General features: G+C 38.2%; 1 protein-coding gene across 4 annotated transcripts in view; it reads right to left on the reverse strand.

Annotated features, from left to right (window-relative positions):
- The window catches only part of MTMR8 (myotubularin related protein 8), a 131,974-nt gene that overhangs the window by 66,055 nt on the left and 48,326 nt on the right, over nt 1-17,593 (reverse strand). For 2 of the 4 annotated variants that reach the window (XM_054544654.2, XM_002831730.5), the window contains exons 5-10: nt 15,731-15,859; nt 14,436-14,570; nt 10,839-10,971; nt 9,401-9,510; nt 3,040-3,165; nt 1,843-1,892 (exon numbers count right to left, since the gene is read on the reverse strand). In XM_054544654.2, coding sequence (XP_054400629.1) covers nt 1,843-1,892; nt 3,040-3,165; nt 9,401-9,510; nt 10,839-10,971; nt 14,436-14,570; nt 15,731-15,859 — 683 coding nt within the window. The remainder of the gene's footprint in view (nt 1-1,842; nt 1,893-3,039; nt 3,166-9,400; nt 9,511-10,838; nt 10,972-14,435; nt 14,571-15,730; nt 15,860-17,593) is intronic. The other 2 variants (XM_063721108.1, XM_063721109.1) reach the window with 2 other exon arrangements.

Raw genomic sequence — 17,593 nt, forward strand, 5'->3', positions numbered from 1 at the left:
CCCTGCCCTGTATTATCCTATATCCTCTATGTCAATAAACCCAGCTACCTCAGGCAGAAACCTTTGAGTTTTATTGGACTGTTTCTCCCACCTTCTGGTAAGTTCTACTTCCTGAATACCCTTGTATACATATCATTGCTTCTGTCTTTTTTCAGGCCCTCATCAATTCTGGTAGCCTACTAATTCAGCCCCTTGCCACCAATTTCAATCTTCTACATGCTGTCAGAGGGATATTTGTAAAATATAGATCTGAACATCATGTCACTGCCTTGTTCAAAGTCCTCCAATATAGCTTTATTATGTACACAAAACACTCAAATCTTTCAGCTTTAAAAAAAAAAAAAAAAAAAAAAAAAACAGGGCTCGCAATGATCTTCTCCTCAATGGCTCGGCTTCCCTGGCCTCATTTCCTCTATTCTCCCTACACACCCTTTGACCCAGCCACACTGAATTGCTTGCAGCTCCTCAAACACGTAATCCTGTTTAATGCCTTTATGGTTTCAAACACATCAGGGCTAGAATGCTTTCTCCCTTTCTAAATAACATCTACTCATACTTTAAATCTCAGTTAAAATGTCACCTATTACAGGAAGCCTTCTTTGCCCCAGAATGGGTAAACTTCCTTTGTTTATGTTTTCCTCTGTCTTAAGCACTTATCATACTACACCGTCATCACTGATTTTTCTTTTCTTTCAAAGAAGAGATAGGGACTATATCTGATTCAACTCTGTCTTCTCAATACCTAACATAATGACTGGTCCAATGTTTGCGGGTGAAGGAAGAATAAATAAACGGACCCAAACGGCTAGAGAGTGGCAACCAAATGAAATTAAATTAACGCATATCAATGGGAGAAAATAAGACCTGAATTATAATCTTCTTGGGGTAAAACTCAATTTTTTTTTTTTTTTTTGAGATGGAGTTTCACTCTTGTTACCCAGGCTGGAGTGCAATGGCATGCCCTCGGCTCACTGCAACCTCCGCCTCCCGGGTTCAAGCAATTCTCCTACCTCTGCCTCCCAAGGAGTCGGGATTATAGGCACCAGCCACCATGTCTGGCTGATTTCTGTATTTTTAGTAGAGAAGGGGTTTCACCATATCGGCCAGGCTGGTCTTGAACTCCTGACCTCAGGAGATTGGCCCGCCTTGGCCTCCCAAAGTGCTAGGATCACAGGTATGAGCCACTGCACCCGGCCAAATCTCAAATTTTATTTGCCTTTGGAATCAGCTTAGTGTCTGATATAATATACAGCACATTGTTAGGCATTTGACAAATATTTATCGATTGTTCTGATAACACAGGTAAAGCCTTAGTGAGGCAGTTTGGTTTATAGCAGACAACAGATAAATATAAGCCCTTGTCCTCACCCCTTAAAAAAGAACAAATCTGCACCTTTTATCTTACAAAAGGTTAAAAGGTGCATCGTCTTGATATTAGTCCCTCTGAATGACCTCATCATTCCCTTGTTCTTCCTGTTAAATTCCTATTCATTTCCAAAAATTCATCCTCAAATGCTGTGTACTCCTGGAAGCCTACCCTGACCTCTTCGTGCAATGTTAAGCACTTTTCCTTCTGTAGCCTGTGATGACTTGTTCTTCCTTGAATATTTAACAATTTGATATAATTACTTGTACTCCTTGAAAACAGGGATAATATTCTGGTTACTTTTGTCACCTTAGTGCCCTAGCATAGTATCTAGAATACTTGTTTCTTGATGAAAAGAGATTTATGCCATGTTCAACTTCCTCTTCCTTCCTTTACATGTACATACTGAGGTTTTGATATACTTCACCCTAATGAACTATCCTCAGCCCCTTCCTTCAAAATGAGTATATTTTTACCTTTGGGAAAACTTGTGGCCCATGGATATCCATTCCTTCTCTATCAAGATCTTCATTTTATACAAAAGAAAGAGTTTGCATTAGGAAAATCATAAAATGAATTAACCATACACACAAGAATGTCAAAACACTTTGCTGAAATAGTTGAACTGATCATAAAACAGTTAATTTCCTAAATGATAACTAAGTAAGTAACTTAGATTTCATTCACAGGCCTATACAGGGTGCCTTCAAATTTCAGATGCCCTCAGACATATCCAGAGTCAAATTTCCTTTGGCTTTCACATGTGTGACAAGCCACTGAGCCATAACTAAATGCAATCCTGATAAGCACGATATTAAACTCAAACTTTGAAAAACAGAAATCCAAAGGCAGCTCTTAGCTTTATACCAGTAACAAAACCATTTTCAACCATTAAAAAAAAAAATTCTAGCCAGGCATGTTGGCTTACACCTGTAATCCCAGCATTTTGGGAGGACGAGGAGGGCAGATCACATGAGGCCAGGAGTTTGAGAACAGCCTGGCCAATGTGGTGAAACCCAGTCACTATTAAAAATATAAAAATTAGCCGAGCATGGTGGTGCACATCTATAATCCCAGCTACTTGGGAGGCTATGGCACAAGAATCACTTGAACCCAGGAGGCGGAGGTTGCAGTGAGCCAATATCCCAATATCACACCACTGCACTCCAGCCTGGGTGACAGAGCAAGACTCTATTTCCAAAAAAAAAAAAAAAAAAAAAAAAAACAAGCTTTCCAAAGAAATGAGAATAAACCAACCACTATGGTGAGTTCCGTTTCTTAGAAAGATCAACTAAGAGGCTTTAGATTCAGCACTAGAAAACAATCATAAGTCTGACATTCAAACAACTGACATGTTAAAGATGATGAGCCCCTTGGACAGTCTATTTGACAGTCATCCATTAAGTTCTGCAAACTTTTTGAGCTTTTCCTACTCTGTACAGTAGTCTATTACATATAACTTACCTTCTGATAGGTAAGAAGTATGTTCAACATACAAAAGAAAGTATACAGATAGTACACACCTAAATTTAATGAAAAGAAGCTAAATTGGAAAAGCTATTTTTGTAGACTTAGAGCTAATTCTGGCAAAAAAATATTGTTTGAGAGTTATTTTTTATTTTGTTGCAATCTGTCTCTTTCACAAAGTAAAATATAGTAGCGTGCTCTCTTACCATGAGTCCTTTGAATGTCCTATAAAATGGATCTAGGAGGATGCTAGCCACCGAGCAGACTTGTGCTGTGCGGTCCCACCCATCAGAACAATGGACTAAGACACTGGCCTTTTCTACCTTCACTGCCTGTGAAGACAAGAGGCAAAAAAGTACCATAAGCAACCTTTGCACAGCTTGTTGGATTAAAAAGTTGCCAAATACAGTCCCTAAAGCACAGAGAACCTGGGCTACATTATGGGCTACATTAATTTTTTCTCATAACATTAGCATCCTCTATGGGGAATGAAAAGGAAAACAATGGAGTGCAAGAGAAGGAGAGCTTACCACATAGGAAAAGAATATCAAAACTAACCCATAATGCAGGGCAAAAAGAAAGATGAGGGGAGTTCTAAATTCACTAAACTTCTGAAGAAACTAAGGATCAATTCTCAGAGGAATAGGTGAACTGGAGGAAGAATTCACACTCAAAAACACAGACAGCTCTGCATTCTAGTCCCAGATCTGACAACAATCTCCTCTAGCTGTTTTAGTGTTACTAACACAAAAGCTTTCAACTTAAGATGGAGGTGCTTGCCTGTCTTAGATCGCTTTAACAAGCGATTGTATAAACACAGTCGGAATGATGTAAAGATCTGGGCAGTTATTTAACCTGGGAAATTTTGGCAATGGTACATATTGACCATTCATTTATTCATTCTAACAATTTTGCGCCTCTATGTGCCAGGTATTAGAAATACTCAGTATTAGAAAGACTCAGTTTCTGCTTTCAAGGAACCCACAAACTAGTCAGGGTGACTGAAAATAAATAAATAATTAAAATACAATGGAAAAACTACTGGTAATATACAGTAATGTGTAGTAACAATATTCTTTTGCAGGAGCCAGGGAAGCTTGACCCTTGAAGAAAGAGCTGGATTTCCTTAGGTGAAGAAGGACATTAATTCACTCATTCATTCATCCACACACCTAGCCAATAATTACTGAGTGACTGTACAAGAAGCACTATGATGTGCATTGGGAATACAAAAGAGACAAACACTTAAATGCATGACTGCAAACCAATGAAAAATAAAAGGGGAAAATCCATGCCAGGTATAACAAAGGCACAAAAGATAACCAGCGAGGAGGAGACAACTAAGGTGGGTCTGGAAAGATGAATAAGAATTTACCAGATGGACCAGGAGGAAAGGACATTCCAGGCTGGGGAATGATGTAACAGCGTGTACATTGCAAGGAGGCATGACATAGAGGAAGAACAATTAATGGCTCAGGCTAAGCTGGAAGTGAGAGAATAAGGAAAGATAGAGCCGGCTAGGAGGACAAGGGTCAGACCAATCAAGTATACATTTTATCTGATGGCAATAGGGAGTTGAAAGCAGAGGAGTGCCATGATCAGATGTACATCTTTGAAAGATCACTGTGGTGGTAGTAAGGAGAATAGATTTAGAGGACATGAGTTTGGATATAGGAAGACCAGTTAGGGAGCTACTAAAATCGTGGAAGTCCATATAGGCCTGAGGTAAGGTAGTAGCAGTGGAGCTGAAAAACAGAAGGATTTTAATTATGAACATTTTAACAGGACAGAGTGAGAGACTAGTCATGGGATGAAAGAAAAGGAAAAGTTAAAGATAACTCTGAAATGTATGGTTTAGCAACCAGATGGATGGTAGTGCCATTAGACTAAATAACGAACACAAAAGCAAGTTTTAGGTAGTAGTGGGGGTATGTAAGAAGATTTCTGTTTTAGCCATGGTGAGTTTGAGGTAGTTCGGGGACTTCTAATGGGAAGTCCAGTGGGACAACTGGATATGTGGGTTTGAAGTTCAGGAGAGGAAAAGATCTGAACCAGAGTGTAGATTTCACCACTATCTGAATAGAGATAGTAGTATACACTGTGTGCATAGTTGACGCTGCCCAGGCAGAGACCAAATGTGACAAAAGAAAAGACCTTAAAAAGCAGTGACCCTTAAAGGGCAAGCAGAGGAAGGAGGATTATTATAGGAGTCAGCCTGTTCAAAAAAGCCCAAAAGGTAAAAAGAGAGCCAGGAGGGAATAGTTGGATAAAAGTGAGGACTACAAAAAGGGTTCAAAGTGAAAAGGAGTGAACAGTGCCAAATGCAACAGAGAGGTCAAAATAGAGTGAAGACTAACAAGTGACTCTTAGATATGACAAGTCAAAGGTCATAAGACCTCTGGAAGAGCAATAGTAATTATATGAAAATTGGATCACAGTGGGCTGAAAGGTGAAGGGAGATGAAGTACTAATAGGAAAGACTAACCACTTTTCAGAAGGCTCTAACCAAGAGGAAAGAGGGCAATAGCTAGAAGACTGAAGAAGTACTTTTTCTTTAGGAATGAGAAAATATTTGAGCATACTACTGAGAGAAGAAGCCAGTCGAAAAGAACAGGTTGAAAATGTAAGACAAAGAGGGTTTAACTGATAGAGCTGGTTCCTTAAAGTAGGAAGAGATGGAATTTCGAATATAGGTAGAGTGAGTATCCTTACACAGAAGATGGGGCACTATGTCCGCTGAGATAGCAAAGAAGTTGGTAAGGATAATAGTGAAAAGAGGTATTATATACATTTTTCCATGAAGGACATGTTTCAATATGTGTTTATAGAGAGGGGAGTTACCATGGTGTAGCCAGTTTGAAAGCAAGGTACAAGGAATATCTGCTTGGTGAAACAGGACTGGGAGCCAACCAAAAACACATAAAATAACTGTTCAGCTCAGCTAAGACTATAAGGCATAAACCTGTGATAGCACCAACTAACATATCTATGGGATATATTTATTTGCAGCAATGCTTAGAGGTCAGGGTGTAAGAGCAGAGAATGGCCGTGGCTAACAGGGCAGATAGAGTGGATACAGTGGAAGGATAAGAGACAAGGTGGAATGGATGAAGTGCTACACCACCCGGTCTTGGTATATAGGGAAGAAAAAAGTTTGGAAAAAGAGGAGTTAAAAGTACAGAGGTTTCCATGAGATAGAAGAACTATGCTAGCTGGATTAAGGATGTGAAAGCTGGAATTATAAAAAGCCCAAAGAATTGTAAGTGAAGAATGTTTGACAAGTTGTACATTGACACTCAAATCTCTTCAGATGATGGGAAGAACCAGGATGGAAAAGATGGCAAGGCTGTTCCCAACATCCTTAATGGAGGGGGAAGAGTAACTAGAAGGTGTAGAGGATGGTATAGCTAAATGAAATCGATCTGAAAGGAGGAGGGGCTTTTGTAAGGAGCAAGGAGAATAGTGAAACTGCCCTGGGCCATGTGGTTCATATGATGTGGGACAATGAGTAATCTTTGTAATAGGGGTACAAGAAAAAATGGTATTCCTAGAAAGGTAGTCAGGTTGCAGGTAAAAAAGGAGTTAAAGAGATCTGGAAAAAAGCTTTTCAATCTTTTTGACTTCTCAATTAAGCAGACACCTCAGGTAGTAGTAGAGCACGACGGCAGCAACCATGTTCTTTGTTTAGGGCTCCAAACAGAGTCAAAAGTCACTGGTGGACAGAAAATGATGCTGGATTTCACTAATGATTAAAGAAATATAAATTAAAACATGATATAAAATCTATCACCTATCACATTGGCAAAGATCAAAAAGATTGATGATAACCATTGCTGCCAAAATGGAAAAATAGGCACTGTTGGTAGGAATGGTAACTGGTATTACCTACTTGGAGGGCAATTTGGCCACATCTATTAAAATTTGAAATATTCATACTCTTTGACTCAGAAAATCCACTTCTATAAAGATATATGTTTAAGAATATTTGGTGCAGCAATATCTGCATTAGCGAAAAATTAGAAACAACTAAATTACCACGATTGAATATAACATAGTAGCTGAAAAGAATGACATAGTACTGACTAAACTGTCTTAACAAATGCTCATTAAATAGTATAAGTATAAAAGGTCAATTAAAGAACAGTATGGGGCGGGCGTGGTAGCTTATGCCTGTAATCCCAGCACTTTGGGAGGCCAAGGCTGGCGGATCACCTGAGGTCAGGAGTTCGAGACCAGCCTGGCCAACATGGCAAAACCCCGTCTCTGCTAAAAATACAAAAATTAGTCAGGCGTGGTGGCATGCTCCTATAATCTCAGCTACTCAGGAGGCTGAGGCAGAAGAATCCCTTGAACCCGGTAGGCAGAGGTTGCAGTGAACCGAGATTGCACCACTGCACTCCAGCCTGGGCAACAAGAGCAAAACTCTGTCTCAAAAAAAAAAAAAAAAAAAAAAAAGAGTATGCACAGTATGAGCTCATTTTCACAAAGTATTAATATGTGTAACTCTATATGTTGAAAAATTCTACAGCAGCACTGTCCAATATGGTAGTCACCAGCCACCTATAGCTACTTAAATTTGAATTTGTTAAAACTAAATAAAACCATAAATTCAGTTCCTCAGTCTCACTAGCCACATTTCAAGTGCTCAATTTCCACATGTAGTGGTACTGTATTAGACGGTACAGATACAGAATATTTCCATCATCACAAAAAGTCCAAATGGACAGTGCTGACTGAAGGACATAAACATTAAACTACTATCAGTGATGTGTATGCACTGTGGGACAAACTATGGGGAATGTTTACATTTTATGTTATATATTTCTGAAATGTTTACTTCTTTGATAATGTACATGTATTGCTTTTGTAATGAGAAAATAGGTAAATAAAATAAACATTTAAAAAAGAGAGAGAAAAAGAAGTAACATAGTATGTTAGAGAACAGCAAGAGGTCCACTACAGCCAAGCTGGGGCGACATTGTGAAAGACTCTGAATGTCAAGCTTATGGGGTCTTATTGGCAATAGAATTGATAACCAATGGAGGATTTTGAGTTTAAAGTGACATGATCAGACATGTTCAAGAAAAATAACTTTAGTAGCAATTTGGTTCCCGAACTAAAGAGTAACTACTAGAGACAAGTAAAGCAGTTAAGAGGTTATTACGCTGTGAGCAATGGATTGTGGCTATCTTAACTAGAGAAGTAGCAGTGGAGACTGGGAAGAAAGGACAGATTTGAGAAACACCTTTGAAGCAGAACACATGGGACTTGGCAATAGCCAGATGGAGGAGAAGAGGTAGAATTCAAGGCTGACTGAAGTTCTCAAGCTTGGGATACTGGATAGGTGGTAACAGAGATAGGGAACACAGAAACACTGTGCAATCCAAGCCTATCTTTTTGGTTCATTCATTTTAATTCAACCAATATTTATAAGGCTGTACTGTCTATCAAATCTCCCTCTTATCCATCCTCACTCTCTTTGGTCTAATAAATTTGGTTTCAGAAAGGGACTATAGATATATGGATGTAGAATCTATGAAAAAGGAACAGAACAAAGAATAGTTAGAATAGTGGGCTTGAAACAACTGACAGGGTCACATAGTGAACATCAATAACAATGAAAAGTGCAGGCAACAGGATTAGGAAAGCAAAAAGCATTAGGGCTTGGATATTTAAGGCAGTTCATTATATACAATCTTCAAACCTTTTAAGCCAGAAGCTATATATAACATTGCCTTCAACTGAGAAAATTATAGCTGATGTATGAAAAGTCATTATCTCCTTTGCTTTTACCAAATAATGGGGGTGGGATGAAGAGGGAGAGTTCTCATGTATAAATATATAAAAACAAAACGTCAAAATGAGAAAATATACACTGAATTTTGTTTTTGTTTTTGTTTTTTGTAAGAAAACAAACCACTTAACAAAGGCTACAGAGCCTAGGGTCCTAGAGATCAGAAAATAAATGAGTCAGCATAAATACAGGGTGACAAAGCCTGCCTAGACTGCATTTGGAGGCAGATCTATACAAAGAAGTTTAAAAAAATAGGTCTTTGTACTCAGAGTTCTGAAAACTCACAGATACATAAGCTCTGCATTTATTTCACACCCACTCTTGTACTTAATACCTTAGAATCAACACAAAAATATATCACAGAATAACTGAGCTAGAGATCAATTATTATCAATTATCAATTAGAGATCACCTAAGAGTTTTTAATGTGAAGTCCAGGGGTCTGTGGACCCCCTGAAATTGAGGTTCATTTTCTGTATGTATCATCATATGTTCATTTTTCCAGTGGGGGAGAGGGTTAATCATATTCCCAAAGAATTCTGTGGCCGCCTAAAAGTTACATCATTAGATTTTAGTTCAACCACCTTGTTTAAAGATGGAGACACTGAGACCCAGAGAAGAAAAGAGACTTGCCCAAGGGCACACAGTGAATTAGTAGCAGAGCTGAATCTAGAAACTAGATTTCTTTTCAATATTCTTTCCACTATGGCACACTACTACTTCACATATCCCATAATTAAAGTCAGTGCAAATTTTAAAAGTCCGATTATTACCTTTGTAATGAAAATTCCAGCATCCATAATAGCTTTAATGTGTCTTAACCACCCTGAGCTCTCCAGGCCGCTAAGAAATTCACTCATTGTTGGAGTTTTCAATTCACAAACTAAGGTAGAAAAGGAAGCAGAGATTGAAATTCACAATCAACTCAGTTTATTCATTAAGAAAGGGGAGAAAGTGGATCTCCATATCGTAAGTGAGGAAGCTGAGGCAGAAAGGTTAAATGATTAGTTAGAAACCACACAGTGAGTCAGGGACAGAACTAGGTCTAAAGCCTACCAGATCTCCTCGCCTGGGCCTCTGCTTTATCACGCTGTAGAACCCACTCTCAAGCCCTTAGAAATCTCTCAAGAAGAGAGCCAGAAGACTGAATCAGCATCTACAGGAAAACACACCTCCTCTGATTAGAAAACATATTTGATCCCTACCCTAATCCCACCCACTTATGCTAACTCTGAAGGCCCTCAGCATCTGTCTCTACTCCCTCACCCCCATCTATTCCCTGTAGCCCTGTTCTGTCAACAGGTTGAAAAAAAAATTACCAGTTAATTTTTATGCACTTTGCAATAATTATCCAGGAGAGGGAAATCTTTTGCCTTAAAAATCTGTAAAACAAAGTCCTCTTCCATAAAATATTCTGGGGCAAAAAAGAAAGGAGTAAGAGACCTAAGGAAGAGGGACATTAATATTTTAAAAGGGATGCAGACTGAGCAGATGAGATCTGGCAAGTGTGATGTAAAGGAGAGGTCATGGCAGACTACACAAGTACAAAGTTGAAGAAAGAAGAGGAAGAATGGGGAGTTCATTAAAGAAGGCAGGTTTTCACTATCTCTGCCTGAGTTGACATAGAACATCATGGAATCCTGGGTAGTGGTTTTAGGAGAAATGCTCTACACCCAAGAGTCTTGTAAGGCCCCAATCCCACCTTGCCCCCTTTCTGACCCTAATCATTTTGTAGTCGATAACAGTTCACCAAAACTGTCTGAAATCAACTTTATTCTTTTGAGGTCTAAATTCAACTTCATCAGCACAGTGATGAAATCAGACTGAATCCTTATACCAAATTAAAAAAGGTAATTTCTTACCTTGAGGATGATGAAATGAATCCCAAATTTATTTAATACTTATGTTGGTTTGCCTATCCCTGAAAATCAACCTCTGTATTTCTACACAGAGAAATAATTTTCATACCAACTAGACCCAGATGAACTTTATCGAATTATGAAACTGCACATCTTAGTCCCTTTTCCAGACCAACACTGCTATAATTCAGTACTATGTAAGCTAGATTCGTACAATAGTTAAACACCTAACCACTTATTGACTCTGCTCACCTGCTTGCTTTTATATTCCACCCCAAATCAGGCATGCTTTCTGCTTACATAATAATGCAAAGCTATGGCCTCTTGCCTAGCCAAGGTGAAATCCCTGTACCTTCCAAGAGTTTCTGCAGACTGCTCCGCATTACATGGATGTTCTCAATGCCCATGAATCTGAAGCGAATGTTGGCATAGTTGTCTTCATTTTCATACCCCTTCCCAGCTGCTCGGTTGGCCATGGCATTCAACTGCAATAGTGGAGGACATAATAGAGCAGATAGGCCAGATGATGAAAGAATGGAGTTCATCAATCTCAATGCCTCATTCTGAACCATTTAAAATCCTACCCAATTAAAAAGAAGTTAAATCAGATGAGATACATTCTGGAATGGAGAGAATTTCACTAGTTTTTACATCAGGTACTTTTAGTAACAGACTCATATAGGGGAAAAATAGGGAGATACAGTGTTTGTTTCTTTATGAAAACCTTTCTTAAGAGATAAAGGATATGGCAGCTATGAGGATATCTGATCTAAAAAACTGAAATAATAATTTTGAGCTGCCTACCACAAATGTTTTCTCAGCTGAAAGGGTTTTATACTGAGAAACATGCAAAAGTTCAAAAATATTTACAACTGAGAAGCTCTAGAAAGAAGCCTAAGAACTTCAGGATGAATTAATTTTATTTATTTATTTAAGAGACAGAGTCTCACTCTGTCATTAAGGCTGGAGTGCAGCAGCACAATCACAGAGTTCACTGCAGCCTCAAACTCCTGGGCTCAGGCAATCCTTCTGCCTCAGCCTCCTGAACAGCTAAGATTACAGGCACGCACCACTATGCCTGGCTAATTTTTTTTACAAAAAAATTTTTTTGTAAAGACACAGTCTCGCTGTTCCCCACACTGGTCTTGAACTCTTGGACTCATGTAATCCTCTTGCCTTGGCTTCCCAAAGTGCTGGGATTATAGGCATAAGCCACCACTTACAGCCCAATTAAATAGCTATTCTAGAAAAATGTCTAAAATGTGACTGCATGAGATAAATGACTTTTACTCACTGACAAAATTGAAATGGAGACATCACCAATTGTTTTAACACTATGTTCAGCTTGTGGTAATCAGAGAATCTCTAGGGCATATGAAGAATGCTGGGTGGGGTAGGGAGTAAATGAGACTTGTGGAAATATGAATATAATAACTAGAAGGCAGCCAAGATACCATCTATGATAACGACCATCTTACTAATTAAGTGATTTTCTGTTTTCTGGGCCTATTTTCTCATCTCCCAATATTGTGCATTTCAGAAGGTAGGAGGAGCATGTATGTGGACAGCGTATAATTTTTGTATTAAAAGAATACAAAAACCTCAAAGCACAAACTATTCAAGTTAGAACATGTAGAGGGAAAAAAGTCAGTGTGCTAAACATATTCTGTTTACAATGCAAGACATCTGTTAAAAGGGGAAATGTGATGGTAATTTTGATCTTTTATCACATTGATAGTGTTACTGAGCTTTCATTAAATTAATGACAAATGTCAAAGGAACACCCGTGGAAGCATAAGCAATAGTCACCTAGTAGCAAGGATGTTTGTTATGAGTGATACTTCAGCAAAAATAACAATAATAATAATAATTACAGTAGTCACTACCCAGGTCTGGGTAGGCCACGTAATGCAGATAACTAGCTACCTCATACCAGTATTCACTCTTTAAAAATATGTCTGGCAGATCTGAGTAACAGATACCCATTTAATGTTCAGGTGGCAAACTGAGAGGAAAATGGAACCTGTTAAAAGGGGCTTTTTGGTGTTGGATTTGAACAAAAGGCACCAACCCTTTTGTTTCTTCAAAAGCTTGGTGTAGTTCTCTTTACTATTTTAAGATTATTTAATCTTTAAAGATACAGATGTGATTAAACTCTTTCCGATTGCAGAATGTCAGATGTAATATTTATTGTAATGAAATATTTATTGAGCTCCTACTATATGCCTGACACTGTGCTAAATCCTTTACGTACATTATCTCATTTAATCCTCATTACAGCCTCTCAAAATGGGTGCTATATTATCCCCATAAGAAAACAGGCTCAGAGAGATGAAACAATTTGCCCAAGATGATACAGATAAAGGCCGAAAGCAGGATTTGACCACAGGTTTGACTGACTCCTAGAACAAAATTTTGTCAGTATAATATAGTTCCTACTAAAAGTACAAATCTAGCCATCCAGAAGAGAGGGAATGCCAGATATTTCTAGGCCTGTCTTAATTTGCTCAAATTGGAGAGAGGAAAATGGAACCTGTTAAAAGGGGCTTTTTGGTGTTAGATTTGAACAAAAGGCACCAACTCTTTTGATTCTTGGATTTCTCTATACTATTTTAAGATTATTTAATTTTTAAAGATACAGACTCGATTAAACTATTTTCAATTGCAGAATTTCAGATGCAGTTATGGTTGAAACAAGACAGCAAGCTTCTGAGAAACTGAAGGATGGGCCTGAGCAGAAAGGGAAATTATTTTCTCTCCTGAGCTCAGTCAGTCCTAGGTAGCTCTGGAGAATAGCCACTGAGGAATCACAAAGATGGGGCAGAAAGCTGTCTAACGCAACTATCTGGTTTCATGTACATCCAACTGCTCAACTCTTAAGTCACAACCATCTGGCTTAGGCTTAGATGAAAATCACCAATTTAGTAATGACTAGAATCAGCAATGACTAGAATCAGCAATGAAACCTCTTAGTTAGCCACACTTTACATACCAAATTACAAGCAAAATTATTTCTTTCTGGGGCTGTTTGTAAAAAGGACAACATTTAAGAATAGGGAATCTATCCTTTACTTCCTTTGTGGGACACAATGAGTTCTTCTACAGCCCATATAGAGCTAGACAAAACTTTGACAGTTAAGGAATTAATGCAGACAGGAGTTTAAGCTGATACTTAGGTTAATATGAGGACACTCTGTTCAGCAATGTTCATATTTGAAAGAGACAAAGCCTGAGAAAACACATTGCAACAAATCATGCAGCATTAGATTATTGGAAAGATCAAAGGATTTGACTAGGTCTATCCATGTCCACTGCCAAAATCCATGGCAAATTTATGAACTTGGTCTTTTTTATTCTCTGGGACCAAGATTTAAACTGCACTGTACTAAACTGGAAAAAATTTAATCAGCTAACAGTACTAGATGCTAAAAAAGAATTACCGCCATATGAGCTAAAGATTTTTTGTTAATTGCATAGCAGTAAAATTTGTGAACCCTGGTGCTTTGGGAGAACCAAAGTATTATTAAACTACTGTGGCCTAACACATTTACAGAAAAAAAACATGTTGGTTGTAGTAAGTTTCCAATGTCTAAGTTGAAGCTCTTTCTCTAACAGTAAATTTAGACCACAGAATGGGAATACTGAAAATTCTGGTTAAGGAACAGACTTGGTAAAAAAGATGAGGGATATTAAGGAGCCTTCTATGCAGGATGTCACACTGAGGTGGGAAAGCCAGGTTGCTTGAAATACCCTGTCATAACCTCACTTGACAATGACAACCTTATAAAAGGAGCCCCAAATGGCTTCCTGAAATGATTTTACACAATATCTGACGTAATGAACACACATACACAAACCTAACTTTCCCAATAACACTGCATGTCTCAATATATGAGGAGGTAGACTGCAAGAGGCAGAAATATCAAAGAAATCACTGACAAATAGATACCTTTGGTCTTGTGTCTACAACATACATAAACTGGCTCCCTGGGTTTGTTTGGCTAATGGCCTCCAACAAGAGCTCATCATCTACACAGCGAGTGTAAAATCCAGAGAGAGGCTGGCTACAGCGACAAATGGCAGCCTGTAAGGAAAAGGTGTGTCAGTTGAGTGATTATATTCACAAACGGTCAAAAATCTTTCTTGACCCTGGCCAGGTTCCATGAGTAGAGGGAGAGGATGAGCCAACTTAAGATAGTGTCCAAAGCAAAGAGAAATGTGACTCTAAAGTCATTCTCCACTGACATTGGGCTTAACCTCCTGCCTACCCTGGGCATGTGGCTCTAATTTCCAACCCAGTCTTGGCAAATCAGACTACAAAAAACAAAAAAATCACATCATGAGTATTTCCTTAGTGAAATTCTATTCTCGATACATAATGGGCTATTTTTCTGAAACTGCCTCACTTTTTACAGTCCCAGTAATATTGCCCACATAAACCATAAGCTTGCGGAGGCAGCAGAATTCAAGATAGAGCAAAGATCTACAGCGTCTTAAGAAAACAGGGTTCACTAGTTTCAGAAGTTAATGCCAAATCAGAAGGGTGGTTTGTTTCAAGCCACTTTAACACAAAAACAACGTAACTATTTAACATGAATGTCTGGTAATGATGAGTTAATGAAATTCATTACACTTTGATGTGGTTTTTAAGTGGTCAACTCACTTCAATAATATGACACCCAATTGCATTACTATACTCCTTAGCACTTGAATGGTTGCCCACCTGACAACTTGCCTATTTGTCTAACCCCAGATCTCAGAGTGATTACAAGAGGTGATAAATATTATCACTTACTACATAAGTAAGGGGATTGAAACACAGAGGAGTCAAGTGCTTTCTTACGACTACCTGAAATTATATGAAAAGCACTAAGAAAGTATCAAGGATATCTGTATTCTACTGGGAGGCCACAGCCCCCAAAAAATCCTGTATACAACTAATTTCCTGTCATTTCACAACTTTCCACAAAGCTGGATCCCACAGAAAAGGAAAAAAAAGAAAAAGAAATAAACACACTAAAATGCCACTTAAACACACTAAAATCTGCATAACATTTTATAATTTACAAAGTACACATGTATTATTCCTCCTGAGATCCTCTCAAAAACCTTCAGAAGTATGAAAGTCCAGAGAAGTTAAGTAACTTGGTTGAGGTCACACAGCTACTAAGTGGCAGCATGAAACTTAAAACAGGTCTTCCAGAGCCAAGTTTAATTCTCATTAGAGAAATCTGCTTAACTTACATTGTTCTCTTTGTAGAGGTAGGAGAGCACAGGAACACGTTCTTTACTTCTGAACTTTGAACTTCCAACCACCGTTCCCAAGGTAACAGATTTAGGAACCACTATTTCAGGAGGGTAGGTGTTGCATATCTAAAAGAAAATAAGCACAATATATTTAAATATATATTTATATATTTATATATAACTGTCTCTTTGGAAATATGTATTTTGGTAACCACTAAAAGCTGATAAACTTGAGAAAATACGTCAGTCTTTTCATAGAGTAAGTCACACCTAAAATGTCAACACCTCCACCCCAAGACTAGTGTTTTAAAGGCCGTCCAGATACGAATACTAGGAACCTATTATGCAGTTTATGAAAGAGTACATCTATTTCCTCCTCCTCTGTCTGCTTCATATTTGTGTCCGTTCATATTAATTTACTTGTTTACAGTTATTGTTTTTGCTCTGATATGCACACGTAGGAATTTCAAGATGGGGTTTTATGTGTGTTTCTATGATTTTTGTTTTTCTAATTCTAAAAGTACATTTTGTTCTTATATGTTTCAATCCCTTCCTTTCTAGAAAATAATAGCATACTTGGAAAAGCTTTTATACCAAGGATATTTTCATTTCTATTTCTGAGGAATAGATGATTAAATATCAGCTAGCTAATGCTTTAGTGATTGCTAATTCCAGCCTGTTGCTAGCAAGTGAAAAATGTATATATATAAACTGCATACTAGGTTCCTAGTGTTCATATCCGGACGGCCTTTAAACCACTAGTCTGGGGGTTGGAGGTGTTGACATTTTAGGTGTGACTTACTCTATGAAAAGACTGACATATTTTCTCAAGTTTTTCAGCTTTTAGTGGTTACCAAAATACATATTTCCAAAGAGACAGTGACAAAATATTATAACACCACAGACCTGACATTGCAAAATTAATTATAATCACTCCCCTAACTAAAGAACACACCCAAACATTTAACAACAGATGAAACAAATATAAACTGAACAGGCAAAAATAAAAAAAATTAAAGGTAGATAAGATCAAGAATGCTCTATGTAACTCATTAAAGTCAATGTCCCCAGAATGCAGACCATTTGAAAATGTTTTCTACCCACCCACTTACCTGGACTTAAACTTTGGAGAAGACAGTCATACAAAGAAAAATAAATGGAGCTCCCCATTCAGCTTAGAAGGTTATACACATCAAAAAGACTAACAAGAGTATTTCAGACCTTCTTTGGGAGACTCAGACACACATTTGAGGTGGACAGATTTTACCCCCAATCTCTACTCATTCCTCTCAAGCATGACCCTAACAAGCCACCTCACAGATGACCCTGCGAAGTCACAGCTCATCAATCCCCATACCTAGTAGACATTCAAAGCTATGTTACCAGAAAGTCAATGCAATTACAGTCTTATTATGATAGTAAAAACACAGTTAAAGATGAACGATTCAGGTATATCACTTAAACACCAATGACTCTCTCTGCAGAAAAATTACCCTAGCAGGCCTGATTTCTACCTGTATTAGTCAGAGTTCTCTAGAGGGACAGAACTAATAGGATATATGGATATAGGAAAGGGAGTTTATTAAGGAGAATTGACTTATACAATCAAAAGGTAAAGTCCCACGGTAGGCCGTCTGCAAGCTGAGGAGCAAGAAAGCCAGTAGTGGATCATTTCGAGTCCCAAAACCTCTAAAGTAGGGAAGCCAACAGAGCAGCCTTCAGTCTGTGGCTGAAGGCCCGAGAGCCCATGGCAAACCACTAGTTTAAGTCCAAGAATCCAAAAGCCGAAGTACTTGAAGTCTGATGTTCGAGGGCAGGAAGCATTTAGCATGGGAGAAAGATGAAGACTGGAAGATTCAG

Source organism: Pongo abelii, chromosome X (assembly GCF_028885655.2).
Source record: "Pongo abelii isolate AG06213 chromosome X, NHGRI_mPonAbe1-v2.0_pri, whole genome shotgun sequence".
NCBI lineage: Eukaryota > Metazoa > Chordata > Mammalia > Primates > Hominidae > Pongo > Pongo abelii.